Below are 20,564 nucleotides of genomic sequence, written 5' to 3'. Positions count from 1 at the left end.
ATAATAATACTATAGTATTTACTATTAGTATGTACTATTAATACTGTCTTAGTTCTTTAGTTTATTTATAGCACTTAGCATCTTTTTTTTAAATGTGTCACTTATCCATTAGCAATGCTCACATATGTTTCATTATCATTCTATTGAAAGTAAACTTAAGTACACATTTAAAATACATATACTGTATGAGAACTGTTTTATAAGTCAAAGGATTTGTAAATAGGTCTATTCAGCCTTAACTGTCAGTAGAACAAAGCTAGACTTGACTTCTCTTAAGCATATAGCCCCCCGTCTCCAACTTTGATTGGTCAGTGAGGGACCAGCAGTGATATAACAAACTCACCCATCTCATTTCTTTACACTCTTTTCCCATATGCATGTTCTTTGGAGGTACATGTTAATGCAGCACACTCAATTGGTTCCTAATCTGCCCCATCCTCCCCAACTTTGAGTGTTGCTGTACAGAGTATTACATGAGGCTGAACTAATTTTCTTAAAATTGCTGTATTAAAATAAATGAAATAATTTTTTTTATACAGTACCTGCATTCACTGGCATTTTTAAAACAGCCTAGATGTCATCTTTAAAGCAACCTTTCTGTTCAGAAAAGTCTTTGTCGTCCATTTATGAAAGAAGTCTGTTCTGTTCTATCCCCTGAGACCTAGTTTTTCATTTCCCCTCTCACACGAGATAGAGAGGGTGAAGCCAAGATTGCCAGTCACAACCCATCACATCAGAGATACCACCACCCTTTCTATGTCACTGCTAACAGCAGGGCAGCTGATATACATCAATGACCAGTGGGATTAGTTTGGATGGCTGAGCGCTTACCTTGGGGCAAGGCCTATAAGGCTGTGGGTTATGGTGGTTGCCAGCTTCCAGGTCTAGTGATCAGGTTCTGTAGTGGCAGCCATGGGGGGTGTGGTGCTCCACATGTAGGGCTCAAGATTATTCACTTACATACGCAGGAATTTAGATGATGACATCCATTAATCTACTCTGTGGCCCTTTACTTTTTGATCTTTCATAAGGCATCCCACTATTAGTTCTACTTACATACAAGCCGCCCCAGGGAGTGTTTTTGGTTTGAGACCCCTGGGCATGCCCCCACGACTTGTCATACGTGGCGTACTACATTCAGCCATTCTGATGTGAGCATACAAACTATAAACCTAGTTTGTTATATGTGATTTATTCATATAATGTATTATAGAGAAAGTAATATTTTCATTTTTTTTTGCTATATACTCATACCCCACAACATATGGTCTTGAGGAAGCTATGCTATATTCAAAGTGCGTTGACCACTGTATTTGGACCTGCACACCTTAACCACTTAAGGACCGGAAGTATTTACCCCCTTCCTGACCAGGTCATTTTTTTGAGATACGGCACTGCGTCGCTTTAACAGACAATTGCGCGGTCGTGCAACGCTGTACCCAAACAAATTTTGTGTCTTTTTTTTCCCACAAATAGAGCTTTATTTTGGTGGTATTTGATCACCTCTGTGGTTTTTTTTGTTTGCGCTATAAACAAAAAAAAAACACAATTTTGAAAAAAAAAATATTTTTTACTTTTTGCTATAATAAATATGCCAAAAAAAGTGCAAAAAAACTAATTTCTTCATCAGTTTAGGCTGATATGTATTCTTCTACATATTTTTGGTAAAAAAAAATCACAATAAGCGTATATTGATTGGTTTTCGCAAAAGTTATAGCATCTACAAAATAGGGGCCAGATTTATAGCTTTTTTATTATTAGTTTTTTAGTTTTTTTTACTAGTAATGGCGGTGATCAGCAATTTTTATCAGGGCTGCGACATTGCAGTGGCCTGATCTGACACTTTTGACACTTTTTTGGGACCAGTGACATTTATACAGCGATCAGTGCTAAAAATAGCTAGGGAAGGGGTTGACACTAGGGGCGATCAAGGGGTTAAGTGTTCCCTAGGGAGGTGTTTCTATCTGTGGGGGGACTGTAGTGACTGGAGGAGGAGACAGATCGCTGTTACTAATCTGTCTGTTTACATTGACAGATCCCCGTTCTGTCTCTTTCAGAAGCAATCGTGGGTGGCCGGTGGACAACGCGGCTGACGGCCACGAGCATCGGCTCCGGCATCGCGCCACGGGCCCACGTGTGCCCCCTATTGGTCTTAAAGAGGCCAACATACAATGACAGCGATTCGCCCAGGAGAGCCAACCTGCCGCAGTACAGCTGCGGCGGTTGGTCCTTAAGTGGTTAAATACCTTTCTATGCGATATACTGGTGTTAATAGGTTATAGGTGTCTGTGTCCTTAATCCTATAGGGGGTGATCTGTTCGGCCAGGTTTTTACATATAGTATAGTTTACGGGCAAGGTTGTTTTTATTGTTGTATACTCTTAACTATTTTTGTAATAAAAATTTTATTTTATTTATGTTTTTATGCCTCATTTATGTGCTATTAAAGTCCAACATTTATGTTAGGGCTTATCCCCACATATGTTTGTTTCCACATATATTTCTGGATGTGGCACAATGGAAGTCTTAGATTTATTTACTTTAACAGAGACAGCTGCATCAACGGAGATGCAGAATGGAGCCTGGGCATTTTTGGGGAGTTGAGAAGTTTTACTTTCAGTTTAGATCCCATCAAAATATTTAAAGTAGTATAAGCAATGAACATTGTATAAATATTTTGATGACAGAATAGTTCAACAATTATTGCTTCATAAATTATTTTCTTTATGTTTTTGGTATTTCATTTCTTATTATTTCAATAAAACCAATATAACAAGCAAAAATATCCATCCATTTACATATAAAAGCCATTTACATATAAAATGATCAAACTATGGATTCGTACCTATTTTTGAAACACAATACAAAAATGTATTAGCTCTTACTGTTATGTACCAGTCTGTGTTTACTGAGGCGAAAATCAATTGAATAACCACAGAGCTTCTAAAAACCTTATGAAAAATCTTCTTCATCTAAAACCTGGCATGCACAGCTCAAATTTTAGTTGATTTCAGCTGAATCATCCGGAATTTGGTTTGTGTGTAAACTTGTGGGCACTACCCTGCTCAACAAAAGTACATTTTTTCAGCCATTTTGAAAATTGTGGGCTGAACAATGACTGCATCCAACCAAATGCAGTTACTGTCTGGGTATTCTGACAGCCATGGGTGTCGGTTGTCATAATACAATAGCCAGCAAAGGACATTTATGCTGTTTAGCATGGATGGCAGAATCTATTGGATCTTTCTCTTTTAATTAGATAAATCTACACATGTATGGCTAGCTTAAGAACCAGGTTTGGCAATGTGCTTCCTATAGCTACTTTTCCAATCATTTGTTCATTTATGACTTACCCATTTACTAGCATTTTTATATATGAATCCCATTGTGACCTGTTATTGATAAAACTTATGAGATCATCCTCGTTCTTACTGGCTGATAGTGATTGGGTCAGAGAACAAATGCAACTCCCAGTTGATTTCAGGATCTTCTCAAATCGATTTTGCTGCGTGAATACTATTATTTCCTTGAGATAAGCTAGGGATGTTTTCTAAAACCAATTAACAAGCATGCTTAGCCAAAGAGATGGATTTAGCAATGGGGTTGATTTGCTAAAACTGGAGACCGTAAAATCTGGTGCAGCTGGACATGGTAGCCAAACAGCTTCTTTTTTTTTTTTTTAAATCTTTATTTAAGTTTTAAATATCCATACAAAAGAAAAAATCACATTTAATCTTATACCAAAACAATAAACCCACACATCCTATCCCTAAAACCTCCCCTACTCCCGCCCTCCCCGACCCATCCCCCCCCTCTCCCCCCCGCAGACCCCAATCCTGTGTTTCCAACCGGGCAAAACACCTATCTACCCCACAGATGTCAAATTATATCAGCATCATTTCGGCATACTTAGCAGATTTCCTGAAGGCCACCCAACTTGCCCATCTTCCTCCCACTATCACTTGCTCTTTAGTTAACAAATCTTTCTCCCTTTTCTCTAAGTTATATATCTGGGATCCCCCAGATGAAGGCACGTATACCCTGTGCCGAAGACGCGTAGGGGAGTGGCAGGACGGAGCTTTCTACACACAGACAGGCAGAGGATTGAACACCGCACCGCACGCCACAGGATTCATCTGTATTGCATGTTTTGGATAGGATGGTGCACTGACGCACCCAAGCATTGTGAGTACCCTCCTGGAGGGATTGTTTTTAGGGCTTTTCAAATAAATTCCTGGCGGTATTATGCTATGAGTCTCCTTTCTTTCATATATGTCACCATTTGAGCGAGATACAGATCATCACCAGCATACCCTGTGTGAGCCCTGGAGTGGCTCTAATGCGTGTTTTGACACTGTTTAGCTACTGTGTCACATGCTCTAAGGTGAGCGCATTATCCATTGGGGGTCACTGGAGAGCACTGCAGCATGCCTTAATGTGCACATCTCATAAGAAGAGCATGAGGAATATTTAGCACTTTTTCAAAAAAACCAGCATGAGGATTGCCTGCTATTTGTTTGGACACTATTGTGCACTTTGATTTATATACTCTTATGAATGGCTTGGACTGAGATATATTCATTTGTATGAATTGGTTTCGGACACTTTATTTATCAAGTAGCACTTATATATTTTTTTTTAATCATTTAAAGGATTTTTTTTTTTTTCTCACATTTTTTTGCATGGTGCATGTTACCATTTTTCATATATTCAATTGTGGATTATAGTCACTTTCTTCACAGGTGTGTGACACTGTTTATAATTTATAATAATTTTTAATATTGTATAGATTTATTATATTCTTTGTTCACGTATTTATAGCCTTTAGCGCATACACATATATTTATTTATTTTTGGCATATACACGGTATGGAACGTGGTTAGTGTGTGCAGCTGAATTAGGTTCATTTATTCACACTGAAGGCATTAACCCATTTGTGGCTCACAAGATTTTAGCACTATTTTTGGCAATTTATGTTCCTCCTTCCCCACTGTACAACCTCTTATGTCCGGATTATTACGTATAGTGGCTAGCAGCGGCTCTAATGTCAGCACAAACAGGAGAGGGGAGAGAGGGCAGCCCTGTCTGGTCCCGTTTCTCATTTCGAACTGAGCTGAGGGGACGTTGTTTACTTTAACAAAGGCAGAGGGGTGATTGTATAGAATTTTAATCCACTTTATCATTTTTTCTCCCACCCCCATAGCTTCCAGCGTTTTAATCATGAAACCCCAGTCTACTCTGTCAAAGGCCTTCTCGGCATCTATTGACAGAAATAGACCTGGGGTTCCATTGCTCTTGATGGCCTCTGCTATGAGCAAGGACCGCACCCCGTTATCTCTGCTCTCTCTCCCAGGAACAAAGCCCACCTGGTCCGGATGGACCAGATGAGCCATTCTCTCCTTAAATCTAGTTGCAAGCACCTTCGCATACAGTTTGATGTCTGCGTTTATAAGCGCTATAGGTCTATAGCTTGAGCAAAGGGTGCAGTCCTTGCCCTCCTTGGGGATTAAGGTCACAGCCGCCAGCAGAGCACCTTCACTCAGCTCACCCTGCGTCCCAAGATCGTTCCAGAGCCTACACATCCTCGGGACCAAAGAGTCTCCAAATATTTTGAAAAAACCGGCTGTGAAGCCATCCGGGCCTGGACTTCTCCCGGTGGGAGAAGATCTCAGAGCCAGACGGACTTCTTCTTCTGTTATGGGATTATCGAGATCTTTTATGTCCTTTTCGGGCAGTTTATTAAGCCCTGCCTCCTTTAAGAAGGCCTCAGCCCTTTCTTTATTCCCTCTACTGCAACCTTTCTTACTAACTGAGTACAGTGATGTAAAATATTGTCTAAATCCTTCTCCAATTTCTCCCGAAGAAAACCTCAGGTCCCTTTTTTATTTTGGATCCTGTCAATGAAATTTATGTCTCGTTTTTTTCCTCAGAGTTTTTGCCAGGTGTTTGCCTACTTTATTGCCCCACTTAAATTTTTCTCTTAGATGTCTATTCATAATATGGTGCACCTCCTCTTCCATTAAGTCTCTTAATTCGTCTCTCTTGATGGTCAGCTGCTGCAATGGTGTCCTATCAGATCCTCTGTAGGCTTTATGTATCTGCTCTAACCTAAAAATTTCTGCGATAAGCGCTTCCTTTCTTTTTATTCTTTCTTTTTTCAGTCCTGCCCCAACAGAGATCAGGATCCCTCTAATATACGCCTTGAAGGCTTCCCATACAATCGCCCCCTGAGTTTCGCCCGTGTCGTTGGTTAAGAAAATAAATCGATTTCCTGTTGGATTCTTTCTACGCCTTTGGGATCTTTGATTAAGTTCTCATTAAGGCGCCAAGTAAATGGGGGTTTTTGCACTTCTTTTAGTTTTATTTTCATCATGGCAGGGGCATGGTCTGACAATGATCTAATCCCAATCTTAGTTTCTACTACCGTATCCACCAAGCGATGGTCCACCATCAGATAGTCCAGTCTGGAATATGTACCATGCACGGGGGAGAAGTAGGTATAATCTCTGACCCCAGCGTGTTGAATCCTCCACATATCAATCAACTGGCATTCATGTAATTTTTTCCCCATTCTTCGCAGGGTGTCTTTACTTGTCCCCCATGCATTTGATGAGCTATCTAGGGATGGATCCATACTTAAATTGAAGTCCCCTGCTACTATCATCTCCCCTTCCCTGAATTCCAACAGTTCATTAAGGACCCGCAAAAGAAATTTGGTCGGGTCTCTGTTCGGGCAGTAAATATTGGCAAGGGTGAGGATTCTCTCTCCTATCCTAATCTTCAAAAAAAGGAAGCGCTCATCGGGGTCTGTTTTCCTATCTATTAAAAGATAATTAAAATTTTTCGAGAAACCAATTGCAACCCCTTTTGCCCGTTTTTTAGGAGAGTCACTATAGATCCACTTTGGAAAATGTTTAGAGTAGAGTTTTATACCTAACTTCAGCTTGTTCAATTAAGCTTTGAAAAAAAATCTGGAAGCAAAGCTGCACCAGATTTTGTACTCTCCAGTTTTAGTGGATCAACCCCAATGTCTCTTTAAAAAGCCTCTTGCACTGGCCATCAACTGGTCAGCTAAAGACCAGCCAGAATGATTGCTCTTGTATATAACATGATTTTTCTACACAACCCCCCTGTCACGGTCAGATCTTCTTGTGTCTATTTTTCATTTACATCTGTGATCAAACAGTTTTGCAATTTTTTTTAAGCTATAGAACATGCACATACAGCTGTGTTATGTTTTTTCAGAAAAACAAGTATACCAATAACAAGAAACCATTTAGTCACGGTATTAATACGTTAAAAATGATTTGCTCACCATACAGTCGTATTCAGTTTTGAGTCCTTGTGGCCAAACGTAAAGCTCCAGGATCCATTAGGTATGCTCCCGTACAATACTCTCTCTAAAAGGTAAGTGAATATTAACAGGTAACAAACAACATAATTCTGTTTTTTGATATTTTGCAATGAGTTCCTATTGAGGGGAAAAGCCATTTAATGGTAGAATAATACCCAGTGATGAACATTCCCATGACCTAAAGAGAAGGTTCCTGGGCAGAGTAGTTCCCTTTTGTTGTTCATTACTTTTCAGGTTGAACAGCTTTTTGTTACCTTTTATTAGAAGTAGAAAAACACTTAAATGAGTCAGTCCACCATGAACCGACAATATATGTTATATGGGTAGATGCTGGTGAGTTGTATGACTCACTATCTTACCAGCACTCCTTTGGCAAATGGTATTTCAATTCTTAGAGTTACCAAGAGTCATATACATGGCACGTGTGTCTTGTTCTCCTCTGATAATTAATTGATTTTTTACAATTAATTCATATCAATAATTTTATCATGATGATTACAAATTCTCTGCAGTGGAAGATTTAGTCTACCTATGGTAACAGAAATATTTTGTATACAGTCTACCAATGTTCAACCTAATCTCAAATAGCCAATTTAAAGTTTTGATAATTTAAACACTATAAGCACTATAAGGACATAACTATTATGCTTATCTAGAAGTTATGCTGCCAGGTGTTGCCTTTTAGTAGAATATTACGCCATATTTGTAAACTTCATTCTGAATACTAGTGAGCATTTTTCTTTTAAATAGTGAGCATTGTCTTTTTAAAATATTTATTTAAAATCTTTATTTCTGTTATTGGTATAGTTGCTTATTTTACGAATAAACAGTTTTAGACCTAAAACATTAATTTTGTTTTTATAAATTTCCCATTTACAAAAAGTACATTTTCCAAAATGAACACTGATAAAATGACACTTACCAAATTGATTGTTATGACACTTCTGAAGAGAGGAGGGTTGAATCTGGGCTTTTTATTGCTTTAAAGTGCTCATTATCATTTTTTAATAAATATTATAAAAATCTAAATATAAAAAAATAATCACACTGTTGTTGTGGTTGATTTTCTCAGTATAGTTTTTTGTGGTTTTGGTGCAGTTGGTGGTGGCTGACTTCCTGGTTTTGAAGGCAGATGGCAGACACCACTGGTAATTCCTAATCCACCATTTTCCATAGGATACGATGGTTTTGATGGCAAAGGACAATGGTGAGGAAGTTTTGCTGCTAAGGGGATGGACTCCTCATGAAGATGAACCTCTTTGTTTTTCATTTCAGATCGAACATCACAGTCTGGACAGTAGCCATGATAAAGGACATTTTCACTAAAGCGTACTCGTTCTCTCGTTGTAGCCTGAGAACAACGGTCCTTTTCTGGTCTGTGTGTCAATGGCTGTCCTGTCATTTTATCCACTTTGATATTATGAATTGCACATACATCACCATTAGGAAGTGTGACAGGTCCCCCAGGAATTCCACCATTTCTAAGTAATCCTCCATTTTTTTTTATAGTGTTGGTGGAGTTGAATAATCTTTGAGTTTCTTCAATTTTCACTGGAGTTAACCGTGGAGGTGGTGGTGGTGGATTGGGCTTCCTAAGTACTGTCAGGACAGCTGACGGATGTGCAGGTGGATTTATTAAAGGTGCATTGGCTCGAACTTTAACCTTGTCTATGCTAGAAGCTGTTGTGCTACTTGAGCTGCTGTTCAACGTGTCTGTTTTGGAGCTGTCTGTCATCTCATCCTCCAGCTGCAGATCTGAAGTTAAATTGTCAATCTGGTCAACCACCTGTGGAACATGAAAAATACATACAATTAACTTTTAAAACATCAACAAAGCAGCTAAAATTAGTGTCAGGGTGATAGATTTTGTAAAAACCATGAAATTCTCCTTATCCTATCAGCAGTGCTCAAATGATTGTGACAGTTTAATGAATGAAAGAAATAGATCTGAGAGACAGATGTTTATAGATATGTCATCACAACATCTGAGTACTTTTTGCAATATGTATTTATCTTTAAACCATGTAGTTTTCTGCTTTTTTCTGTTTCCCATCTATAAAAGTATTTTCAAAATTAAATCATTTTGAAGGCGGAAAACATTATGTTGTGCTTTTCTGTACAAATGAGTAATTTTGACCATGTCTGTGGTTTTTTTTTAAAGATGGCACCCTGCGTCCTTGTTGCTCCGGGACTCAGGTCAAATCAACATGGTAATTGAAAAACACACATTATTTTGATCATCTAGTCATGTGAAAGCAAAAATACAGGTTTTTTGTCATCCTTGCACATGATTGGCTCTTGTTTGCAAAGTAAACTTTCGTCACATTCACTAAGCCAAAGAAAAATAAAAAAGTAAATCAACCTCAAAGAGTTCATAGCCCATTTATGTTTCAATCAAATTGCCTTGATTGTTATATAGAGCCTTTTTCCTGTGCTCTGGTTAGTGAAAAGGGAGGCAGTGGAGCAGACATTAGTACATTTTTACAGCCAGTGTTGGAGGGTGGCAATCAAAACGGTTGTTTTGCCCTGCATGGGTATACACATGTACACTTTGTAGGTGAAAAAGTTGAGCATTTGTAATTTCACTAACTATATGGAATATTAGGATCATGTCTAGTAAGATGTGACTTGTGAATTTGTGTAAAGAAAAAAAAAGTTATATATATATATATATATATATATATATATATATATATATATACACATATACATATATATATATATATATATGGTTCCCTCAATGAACTGTAGCTCCCCAGTGCCGGCATCACTCATGCAGCCCCAGACCATAAAACTCCTAACACCATGCTTAACTGTAGGCCAGACAGACTTGTCTTTGTACTCCTCAACTGGTTGTCACCACACACGCTTGACACCATCTGAACCAAATAAGTTTATCTGGGTCTCATCAGACCACAGGACATGGTTCCTGTGATCCATGTCCTTATTCTGCTTGTCTTCAGCAAACTGTTTTACGGGCTTTTGCATCATTTTTAGAAGAGGCTTCCTTCTGGGACCAGAGCCATGCAGACCAATTTGATGCAGTGTGCGGCGTATTGTCTGAGCACTGACAGGCTGACCCCCCCACCCCTTTAACCTCTCCAGCAATGCTGGCAGCACTAATATGTCTATTTCCCAAAGACAACCTCTGGATATGACGGTGAGCACGTGCACTCAACTTCTTTGGTCGACCATGGCGAGGCCTGTTCTGAGTGGAACCTGTCCTGTTAAACCGCTGTATGGTCTTAGCCATTGTGCTGCAGCTCAGTTTAAGTGTCTTGGCAATCTTCTTATAGCCTAGGGCATCTTTATAAAGAGCAACAATTCTTTTACTCAGAACCTCAGAGAGTTCTTTGCCATGAGGTGCCATGTTGAACTTCCAGTGACCAGTATGAGAGAGTGAGAGCAATAACACCAAATTTAACACACCTGCTCCCCATTCACACCTGAGACCTTGTAACACTAACGAGTCACATGACACCGGGGAGGAAAAATGGCTAGTTGGGCCCAATTTGGACATTTTCACTTAGGGGTGTACTCACTTTTGTTGCCAGCAGTATATATTCCAAAAGCTGGACGATTTGGAAAATATATCCAGAAGGAGCAATTTGCAGTTCGTGGGCATCCCAGAATCATTGCAAATATCTGGCATCGCCGAATTCTGTGCAGACGTATCCCAGAAGCTTTAGGCCTTCCAGTCCTTTGCACGGTAGAACATGCCCACTGCATGGGAGCTTTCACCTCCTACCGCAAAACTCCCCGCTAGATCTCGCTAGATACCTAAATTACTCGGACAAGGCCATCATCCTGCAAAAGTTCAGACAGTTTTCCGGAATCAAATTTAGACGAAATCAAATAGGTGGAATCAAAATTAGGATTTTTGTAGACTACTCCATCGAAGTCTCCAAGAAAAGGAAAGCCTTTCAACAAATATATACGAAACTTCACCAGCAACAAGTGAAATTCATTCTAGCTTTCCCTGCAATTCTGCGCCTCAAAGCCCCCAACGGCGACCAGCTCATCTTTCAAGATCCCCCTGAAGCGGAAGCCTTCCTGCGCAAACTTCAAGCTGATTCACACTTCAATTCCCCATCCAGGGTCACCCCAAATAATCGCCCTCTGGACCAAAGAGGCCCGGGGAAGAACTCTCCAAAACGCTTCAAACCCTCTGGACCTGACCATCTCTCCACTCCTCGCTGATCAGGTAGAAGCTGAACCCATCCAACTAACTGACAGACCTTGATATTATGCATTGTTTTGTTATCTATTAATCTTCTCCATCTTCTTTGCTAAAAAATACTTCCTATGACCTTACTGCTTACGGCCTCCTCCCTCCTTCATACATAACCTGCCCTTTCTGCACGTGGTATCATAGAAATATGGGCATACCTCCGCTACAACGCTCATGTCAGTACTGGGAGCTGGCCTATACAGTGACTCCATACGGAAAAAAGTGAATTGCTCTCAATATTTAGTAGTATTTTTTTTCCATACACCCACCTCTCCAAACTCCTCCCCACCTCAAACACCTCTACCCTATGCCACCTGTCAAACACCAGACACTCAGGCACCACCTACTTATCACAGCTCCTCTCTTCAGGCCTAACCCTAATACAATCACGTTACCAGCCCAAATCACTTTATCCCTATGAAAATTACCTCTTGGAACGTGAAAGGGCTTAGGTCCCCCATTAAGAGACTTAAAATTCTTTGCCATCTTAAGAGACTGAAAACCAACATTGCCCTACTCCAGGAAACCCACCTTTCATCCCTAAATTTCCACCGCATGAAAAAATTCTTGGTAGGTACTGTCCTAGGTTCAGACGCAATCGACCGCAAAGCAGGGGTTCTCATTTTGTTTCACAAAAACCTCCCCTGTGAAGTTATCTCAGTTGACACTGATAGCCAGGGTCGCTTCCTTTCAGCACATATCCACCTAGGGAACAGAGATCTAGTGATCTACAATATTTACGACCCCCAAAAGGCCATGGAAAACTATTTTTTAGCGAAATCTCCACTTGGCTTCTACATAACCCACACATCCCACATATAGTTGGGGGGATTTCAACACCACCCTTCACCCAACAGAAGACAGAGCCACACCCAAACTTCCTTGAGAAATACCCAAAACCACTGACCCCACGCACTTCCCATCCACTATGGGCTCTCTTCACTTCAGAGACATTTGGTGACTCTTACACCTGGCAGACAGGGAATACACCTTCTACTCCAACCCACATAACGTCTTCACCAGAATCGACTACCTCTTCTGTACTGACAGCCTCATCCCATTGATTTCTGGTGCAGATATCCATGACATATCAGACCATGCTCCCATTTCGGCAACACTAGACAACCCTGACCTACATTCTAACCCCAGAATATGGCGTTTTCCATCCTATCTCCAAAACAATTCTGATTTCCAACAATACATGGGGAAAGCATGGACAAAATTTTCCACGTCCAATTCATCACACACCGACAATCCAAACCTTTTTTGGGAAGCTGGCAAGGCCTTCCGTAGAGGCCAGATCATTTCCTATGCTGCTTCTTTCAAAAAAATCACCATAGCAAACTTTAAGACAGCTAGTACCAGACTCCGACTAGCACAACGCTCTCTATAGACCATAGACTCCCCTGAAAACAGGAATGAATGGCAGGCAGCAAAAAGTGCTTTTGACACCTGGGCTGACACACACGAATGGACAAAAAGGGCCCATATGGATGCCACTATCCACAAATTTGGCAACAAAGCGGGTAAACTGCTAGCAAGGCTTTGCAAAGGCCCTTTCCACTAAACACATATCACCTCCCTAAGAGACACCTCAGGCACCATTAGATCCCCTCAACAGGACATCAATAAAGTCATGCTACAATACTATTCATCTTTATAGGCATCTGACCTCATATACGAAACGATTGCACAATCCTTCCTAGTTGGAATATATATACCGACGATAACTCCCTGACAACTCGAGGCCCTAAATGCACCCATCTCTCTATCCGAAATATCTAAAACTATTCGCAACCTAGCTCCCTCTAAAGCCCCGGGTCCCGATGGGTTTACAGGGGATTTCTATAAAACCCTACAAAACATAGCAGAACCTACTCTCTTCAGGGTCTACAGTGATATATGGTCAGGCGGCCCCTACCTACAGGGAATCAGGCCATCATCAAATTGCTCTCAAATAAGGGCAAAGATCCCCAAGAATCGGGCTCCTACTGACCCATATCACTCCTAAATCTAGATGCTAAAATACTCTCCAAAACTGTAGCCACCAGACTAGCCACCATCATTTCCTTTCTGATACACTCCGCCCTATCAGGCTTTGGGAAAGGGAGAACAGCCACTTTAAACATCCGTAAGGTAATGATGGTCCTAGAACATGCTAAAGGCAACTCAGGGGGGACCACGCCATCATCACTCTGGACGCTGAAAAAGCCTTTCGATTACATTAGTTTCAAATGGCTCTCAATGGCCATCTCTAAAATGGGGTCCCTTCAAACATCTCATAAATGCTATGTATGCTTCCCCCACAGCCAGACTGATGGCGGCTGGCTTCCTCTCAGATGAATTCCGCCTCCACAAGGGCACGAGACAGGGATGGCCCCTATCCCCGCTCCTTTTTAATATTGAGCTAGAACCCTTATCTTGGTACTTAACTCAAAAGGCCCCACTACATGGAATCAGTATTGCCAAGCATGAACTATGTACTTCCCTCTTCGCCGACGATGTCCTCATATTCTCGGCTAACCCCTCCTCTGACATGTCCACTATTAAAACAGTATTTGATGAATTTAGACTCTGTTTGGGTCTCCGCATAAATTATAGCAAAAGTGAAATCCTCCCCATAGGCACCCTCTCCAATCCTCCCTGGGCCCACCATTCACCTTTCACAGTAGCCAAATCACACATAACCTACCTAGGCATCAAAATAGGGAAGTTACGCTCCTCTATCTACCACCTCAACTATCCCCCTCTGATCAGAAAAATATCTCAAGAATTGGGAAACTGGATGGATCTGCCCCTTTCGCTTCTGGGAAGATGCCATTTAGTGAAAATGGTCAGTTTTGCTCGCTTACTATACTCACTTCAAATGATTCCATTACTTCTGCAACACAAGGATATAAAAACCTTAAACAAAGCCATCTCTAAATTTATCTGGCAAAACAAATGACCACGCATTGCTTTTACAAAACTATATCTTCCCAGATGTGAAGGGGGTATTAGCCTCCCAAATGTCGGAGCATATAACCTAGCATGTCTACTCCAGATGGATAGGTATAGATTGGATATCACAATCCTCCCGCTACTCAAACTACTCCATGGAAACTCTAATGGCCCACCCCTACTCCTTGGTGGCTCTTCTCCACTGCAAATGGAAATCTATCCCCTCACCCTTACAGCATAACCTTCTCCTAAGGGACACAGCCATAGCCTGGAGAGAAGTAAGAAAAGGCCTAAAACTCTCTCCCTTCATGTCCAGGCACCTTCTGATCCAGGGGAACCCAAACTTCCCACCGGGAAGGGAGCACAAACCTTTTTACATCTGGCAACAAAAAGGCCTCACAAAATTCTCCACTCTATGCAATGTGGAAACAGGACACTCCCATAACTTCTCAGCCATCGCCGAAACATTCTCCCTCCCCCAATCTCACACTTTCCATTTTGGGCAATGTGTTAACTTTATACGGAACTCATGCAGAGAGGAACGTAAGAGATTTAAAGTGACCATTACAGACCTACTGCTCCAAGATGACTCCTATACAATTTCCGACATCTACAAACCTCTCCTGCAAAAGATCACTCCTACGATCGCATCCTCATCAGCAGCAAACTGAGGTAGAGACTTTCTTGATACAGAAATAGTAGATAAACCTCTACTAGGATATAACAAAATCCAACAACTGATCCCCAATGAATCATGGAAAGAAACCCAACTAAAAATCCACCACCGTGCCTATATACCTTTCCTCTCAGACAAGAACGACCAAGGCACCGCCAACTGTTCCCTGTGCCATCAGCCAAGACCATCACTAACCCACCGTTTTTGGACATGCTACTTCATTTACACCTTCTGGGATCAAGTCATCACCTACATATTTGATATAACACTGCTGAAAGTACCTAAAGAGCCCTTGCTCCTCATTTTCGGGTATTGGGACAATCAACTGCTACCCTGGTCCCCCCAACACCCACCTACTATATAAGGACTGGGCCTTAATATGTCTCTTAATCATCAGAAGATAGATTTTAAAAAATTTGACTTCCCCCGCTGTCCAAAGACCTCACAAATCAAACAGGAACTTTTACACTTATTGCACAAAGACAAACTCAACACCGACCTCAAACAAGAAGCATCCAATGCACGATTCTACTCCAGATGGCAGGCCTTCATGCAATCAACACTATCTCAAGAGGAACTTAAAGATTTTGAAAAAAATTCCTTCTCTTACTACGGGGCTCTCTCTACATCCTCAGGGAAAGAGGTCACCTCAGAGAATCAACCCACAACCAGTGGGACTCGAAGTTCCAGAAGTCACCCAACATAACCACCCTCCTTCCTCACCGGTACTTTAAACACCAACACTCCAACCGAGAGCACCCAGCTCATGACTTCAGCTAAGCCCTAATGTTTTTTTCTCTCACTATTGCAGTGTAATTGGTGTATGCCCCCCCCCCCACCCCACCACACAAACCCCCCCATCCTCTCCCTCTTTTTGTTCCACCTTGTAGTTCTTTAAGGACCCTCTACAGCCGATCCATCCAGTTATCCCTGCATGAAAATTACTTTAATGTCTTGTTGTATCTTATTCCTATTTTATACTCCACCCATGTAAACAACGCTTAGACTACATGAATTTCTACCAAGTGTTATATGAAAATATATTATCACTATTGCTATATCCTGTAATGAAATATCCTTCAATAAAATCTATTGAAAAAAAAGTAGCTGTAAACCTCTGACATGAAAAATGAACAAAGCATATACTTCTATAGTGTATACTTGCCTAAATTTAAAGCACTGAGTGTGATTTCTTTCTATAGTCTAGTTCTTCTGCTATCTGTAATTTCTGACAGGGTGTGCTGACCCCAAGGGATGGAGGAGGATTTACAGCCTCAGCTATACATGTTTCTCTATGAGATTGTGTATAGAGGGGGGTGTCCATTCCCTCCATTCAGTTCTCAATTTATGCTCTCCTGTCTGAGCTGTTCAGTGTGTGACATCAGATCTCCGCCCCTGCCTTTGGGAGCTCAGAATAGATGTGTACAGTCTGTGCTTTAAATGGAAGAAGAAGAGGCTGCAATTAAATCGGTACAACTTATGTAGAAGGGTTTGTTTTGTCTCTGTGCATAACCTGAGACTTCTTACTTCACTGGGAATAGGTGAGGGGTTACAATCACTTTAATTAAGCTTCCCTACTACAACATCCAGTGATTTAGGCACATGTGACTATGTACACCCATGCAAGCACCCAAACATAAGACAGTACTAGTGTGCTTCCATGGGTGTATCAATAGATTATGTAGTAGAGTTGCTTTATTAATAAGTGAATTTGTTAATATGATTAGTGAATTAATGATTTTTTAATCACAGTGGTTTAGTAGCTGTTATTATCTGATTTTATTGAAAACAGGTGTGTTTTATTTTGTTAGTGAGGTGTGTAGTGTATTTTGTTAGTGAGGATTCGAGTTTACTAATATCTTTACTTTCATATTATACAAATACTGTATGTCATAAAGTATACAAGCATTCTTCTCTAATGTAGATATAATGCACAAGACTGATCTAAATTACAGGTGATATTATATATATATATATATATATATATATATATATATATATATATATATCTTTAATTGTGTATTTTTCATTTCAGATTGAACATCATAGTCTGGCCTAAAGCTGTGATACTGGACATTTTCACTAAAGCACACTTGTTTTCCTATTGTAGCCTGAGGAACAACAATCCTTTTCTGGTCTGTGTGTCAATGGCTGCCTGTCATTTTATCCACTTTGATATTATGAATTGCACATACTGTACACAAACATTAGGAAGGTTGACAGGTCCCCTGGGTATTGCACCAATTCTAAGTAATCTTCCAAATTTCCCTGGAGTTAACCGTGGAGGCGTTGGTGGTGGATTGGGCTTCCTAAGTACTGTCAAGTCAGCTGACGGATGTGCAGATGGATTTATCTAAGGTGCATTGGCTTGAATCTTAACCTTGGCTATGATAGAAGCTATTGATATGCTAAAAGCTGTATATATAGTACATAAATATAGTATTATTGTTCTTAAAAGGGTACATTGGCTGAATAAGCCAATATTAGAGTTTCTATGATGTGGTAATCTGTACATAATGCATTGTAATGGCAGAGGATTAAACTATTATTTCAAATCTTTACAAAATACCTTTGCAGTCTCAAACGTTCTGCTTCTGGTAATCTAGTAACATCTTCAAGGTGATTTGTATTCTTTTTATTGACAGAGGTATAAGTGCAATTTGTATCCTACATGTTTCTGGCAGAAAGCCGTATACCTAATGCATGATATCTTCCCAAATCCCTGTGCAAAGTTCTTCAATGTCCATCTCTTGTATTTTTATTAAATTACCAAGGAAAATAAACATTCCTTCATATCCCAATACCTGACATTTCCTTACCATTTGCTCAATACTGTATCAGACAAGATTTTCATATTCCTCGTAATTTGCATTCCAGAATGTTTAAATTACCTATTTATTTATACTTTACATTCCTCATAAAAAGAGCACTTACTTACTTAGAATTTCAACAAAATTAAAATGATTTTAAAAGATCACCCCTTTATATTAACCATGCCACCAAAAGAAAGCTCTATCTGTCTCAAAAAATGATAAAAATTGCATATATGTACAGTGTTGCATGACCACGCATTTGTCGTTCAAAGTGCGACAGCACTGGAAGCTGAAAATTGGCCTGGGTAGGAAGGGGGTGAAAATAAGAAAGTATTTAGTGATTAAAAAATATATATTGTGTGCCAGCCTAAGAAAACTTTTCAATGTTTTACTATGATGAGCAAAATAATATTCTATAAATTCCAACCAAAGAAGCTTTGTCAAAGAATACGACTGAAACCCCTGTGTCACCCATAGAAATTCATTGGGCTGTGGGATATTTGCAGTATGTGACAGGCAGGACCTTGAAAATAGCAGAAACGGGAAAGAAGGTAAGTATTTCATCATGCAAGCTGCACTTGAGGGGTAGGCTTGTAACATTTTTGCTGAGAAATGTGTATATTGCAAAAATGTTTGATTCACACATTTTTCTGTTCTAAAGAGAACTGCTGTTTGTTTCATCATGTCCTTTTGAAACTGAGTGTGAGGGTCGGCATTCACTATGACCATATAAACCTAACACTGATCTAACCACCAACCCGAATTATTATTGGATCAACAAAAAATGTAGCATTTCACCAATTAGATAAAGAAACATTTTTATTTAGTCTGCCAGTGTACAGATACATTTACAATGTACTACAAAAGTCTCTCTGGGCACAGCCTCATGGGAATAGTCTCTACAGCATTCAGGCATAGAGCAGTCTTGAGAGTACCAACATCATGCATACTCTATGCAGCATTTTTCAAAGATATAAATGTGATTAAAAAGTGGTAGTGTGGAAAGAGTGACAACGCAGTAATCCTCAAGGATTTGACCACTACTAAAACTGGACCTTTACTAGTCATTGGTTAAAGAGATCCAGGAGGTAGTAGGGGTTGCAATCTTTGTCATTTCCTACTGAACTGTCATCTTCAACCTAGATAAAATACATCTTTCATATTGTTATTTTTACATAAAAATACATTGAAATTGCAGACACTCCAGCCAATAGAGACATTATGCTGAAGAATGACTTCCTCCAGAATGGCTTTTCTTTGTGAGAGAAACAAATGATACAGCATAACAGCACTCCCATGGCTGATAGATTCCTCATTTGAAAGTTATTGCTTGGTAATGACGTGCAAGCACTTGTCCATTTTTCATGATAATTTGGCTATTGTGTGACGCCGTTCTACTGTAGTCATTGAAAGATATTTTATTTTAATTTGGCAGCACAAGCAGTTCTGAGTCATAAGGCTCTGTGCACAACAAGTTATATTTTACCGAGCATTTATAGAATAATAACACGAAAATTAACCCAACTTTAGTGTAATTTAAAAAAGTACACTATTGCTCAATTATACCAATGTCAAGGAGCTCTATAACCACAGACTTTAACTGCAATTCAACCTGCTTTTATTTAATTTTACCCAAATCTGTTTTCAAAAGGTAAACAGAACCGTTTCAATGAGAGCACCGCATTCTAAGCAGTGTGATGGGAGCCATTATTACGATGGTATTCAAGCAAGCTGCTCTATAAAAAAGCATACAATATAGATCCAAAGACTTCTGCCTGTCCTTACCATTCCCCCATTAGTGGACTCACAACTTCAACAAAAGTTGGTATTGTGAATCAGCACACAATCTTTACATCATGTGTAACATTTAAATAAAAAAATAGCTATAAACTTTGTGTATTAACACATATGGGCTGAGTACATATCAATAAATACTATTGAATATTTATTTAGGTTCTTTTCGGCAACCATTCATCATTTCAGCAAAATAAATATAAAATTAAAGTATAACTTAAAATGTATTTGAGCAAGAAGCTATACAACTATAAAGAATAAGGGAACAAAGGATGTGCAACACAGAGCCGTCAATGAGTAAGCAAAGCATAAAGATACACTATATTACCAAAAGTATTGGGACGCTTGGCATCCCAGTCTTAGTCCGTAGGGTTCAATATTGAGTTGGTCCATCTTCTGCAGCTATAACAGCTTCAATTCTTCTGGGAAGACTGTCCACAAGGTTTAGGAGTGTGTCTATGGGTTGTTTGACCATTCTTCCAGAAGGGCATTTGTGAGGTCAGGCACTGATGTGGACGATAATTCATCCCAAAGATTTTCTATCAGATGAAGGTCAGGACTCTGTGCAGGTGAGTCAAGTTCCTCCACCCCAAACTTGCTCATCCTTGTCTTTATGGACCTTGTTTGTGCTGTGGTGCGCAGTCATGTTGGAACAGGAAGGGGTCATCCCCAAACTGTTCCCACAAAGCTGGGAGCATAAAATTGTCCAAAATGTCTTGGTATACTGACCCCTAAAGAGTTCCCTTCACTGAAACT

The 20,564-nt window shown here is 39.9% G+C and overlaps 1 protein-coding gene across 2 annotated transcripts in view; it reads right to left on the bottom strand.

Annotated features, from left to right (window-relative positions):
• The window catches only part of PRR16 (proline rich 16), a 482,873-nt gene that overhangs the window by 157,155 nt on the left and 305,154 nt on the right, over positions 1-20,564 (bottom strand). Inside the window, exons 2-3 of one of the 2 annotated variants that reach the window (XM_073624674.1) lie at positions 8,277-9,140; positions 7,316-7,400 (exon numbers count right to left, since the gene is read on the bottom strand). In XM_073624674.1, coding sequence (XP_073480775.1) covers positions 8,397-9,140 — 744 coding nt within the window. In that variant the 3' untranslated portion in view covers positions 7,316-7,400; positions 8,277-8,396. The remainder of the gene's footprint in view (positions 1-7,315; positions 7,401-8,276; positions 9,141-20,564) is intronic. The other variant, XM_073624676.1, reaches the window with a different exon arrangement.

The sequence above is a fragment of the Aquarana catesbeiana genome, linkage group LG01 (genome assembly GCF_042186555.1).
Source record: "Aquarana catesbeiana isolate 2022-GZ linkage group LG01, ASM4218655v1, whole genome shotgun sequence".
Lineage (NCBI taxonomy): Eukaryota > Metazoa > Chordata > Amphibia > Anura > Ranidae > Aquarana > Aquarana catesbeiana.
Note: the sequence above shows the minus strand (reverse complement) of the source record. Positions and strands in the feature narration are given on the sequence as shown.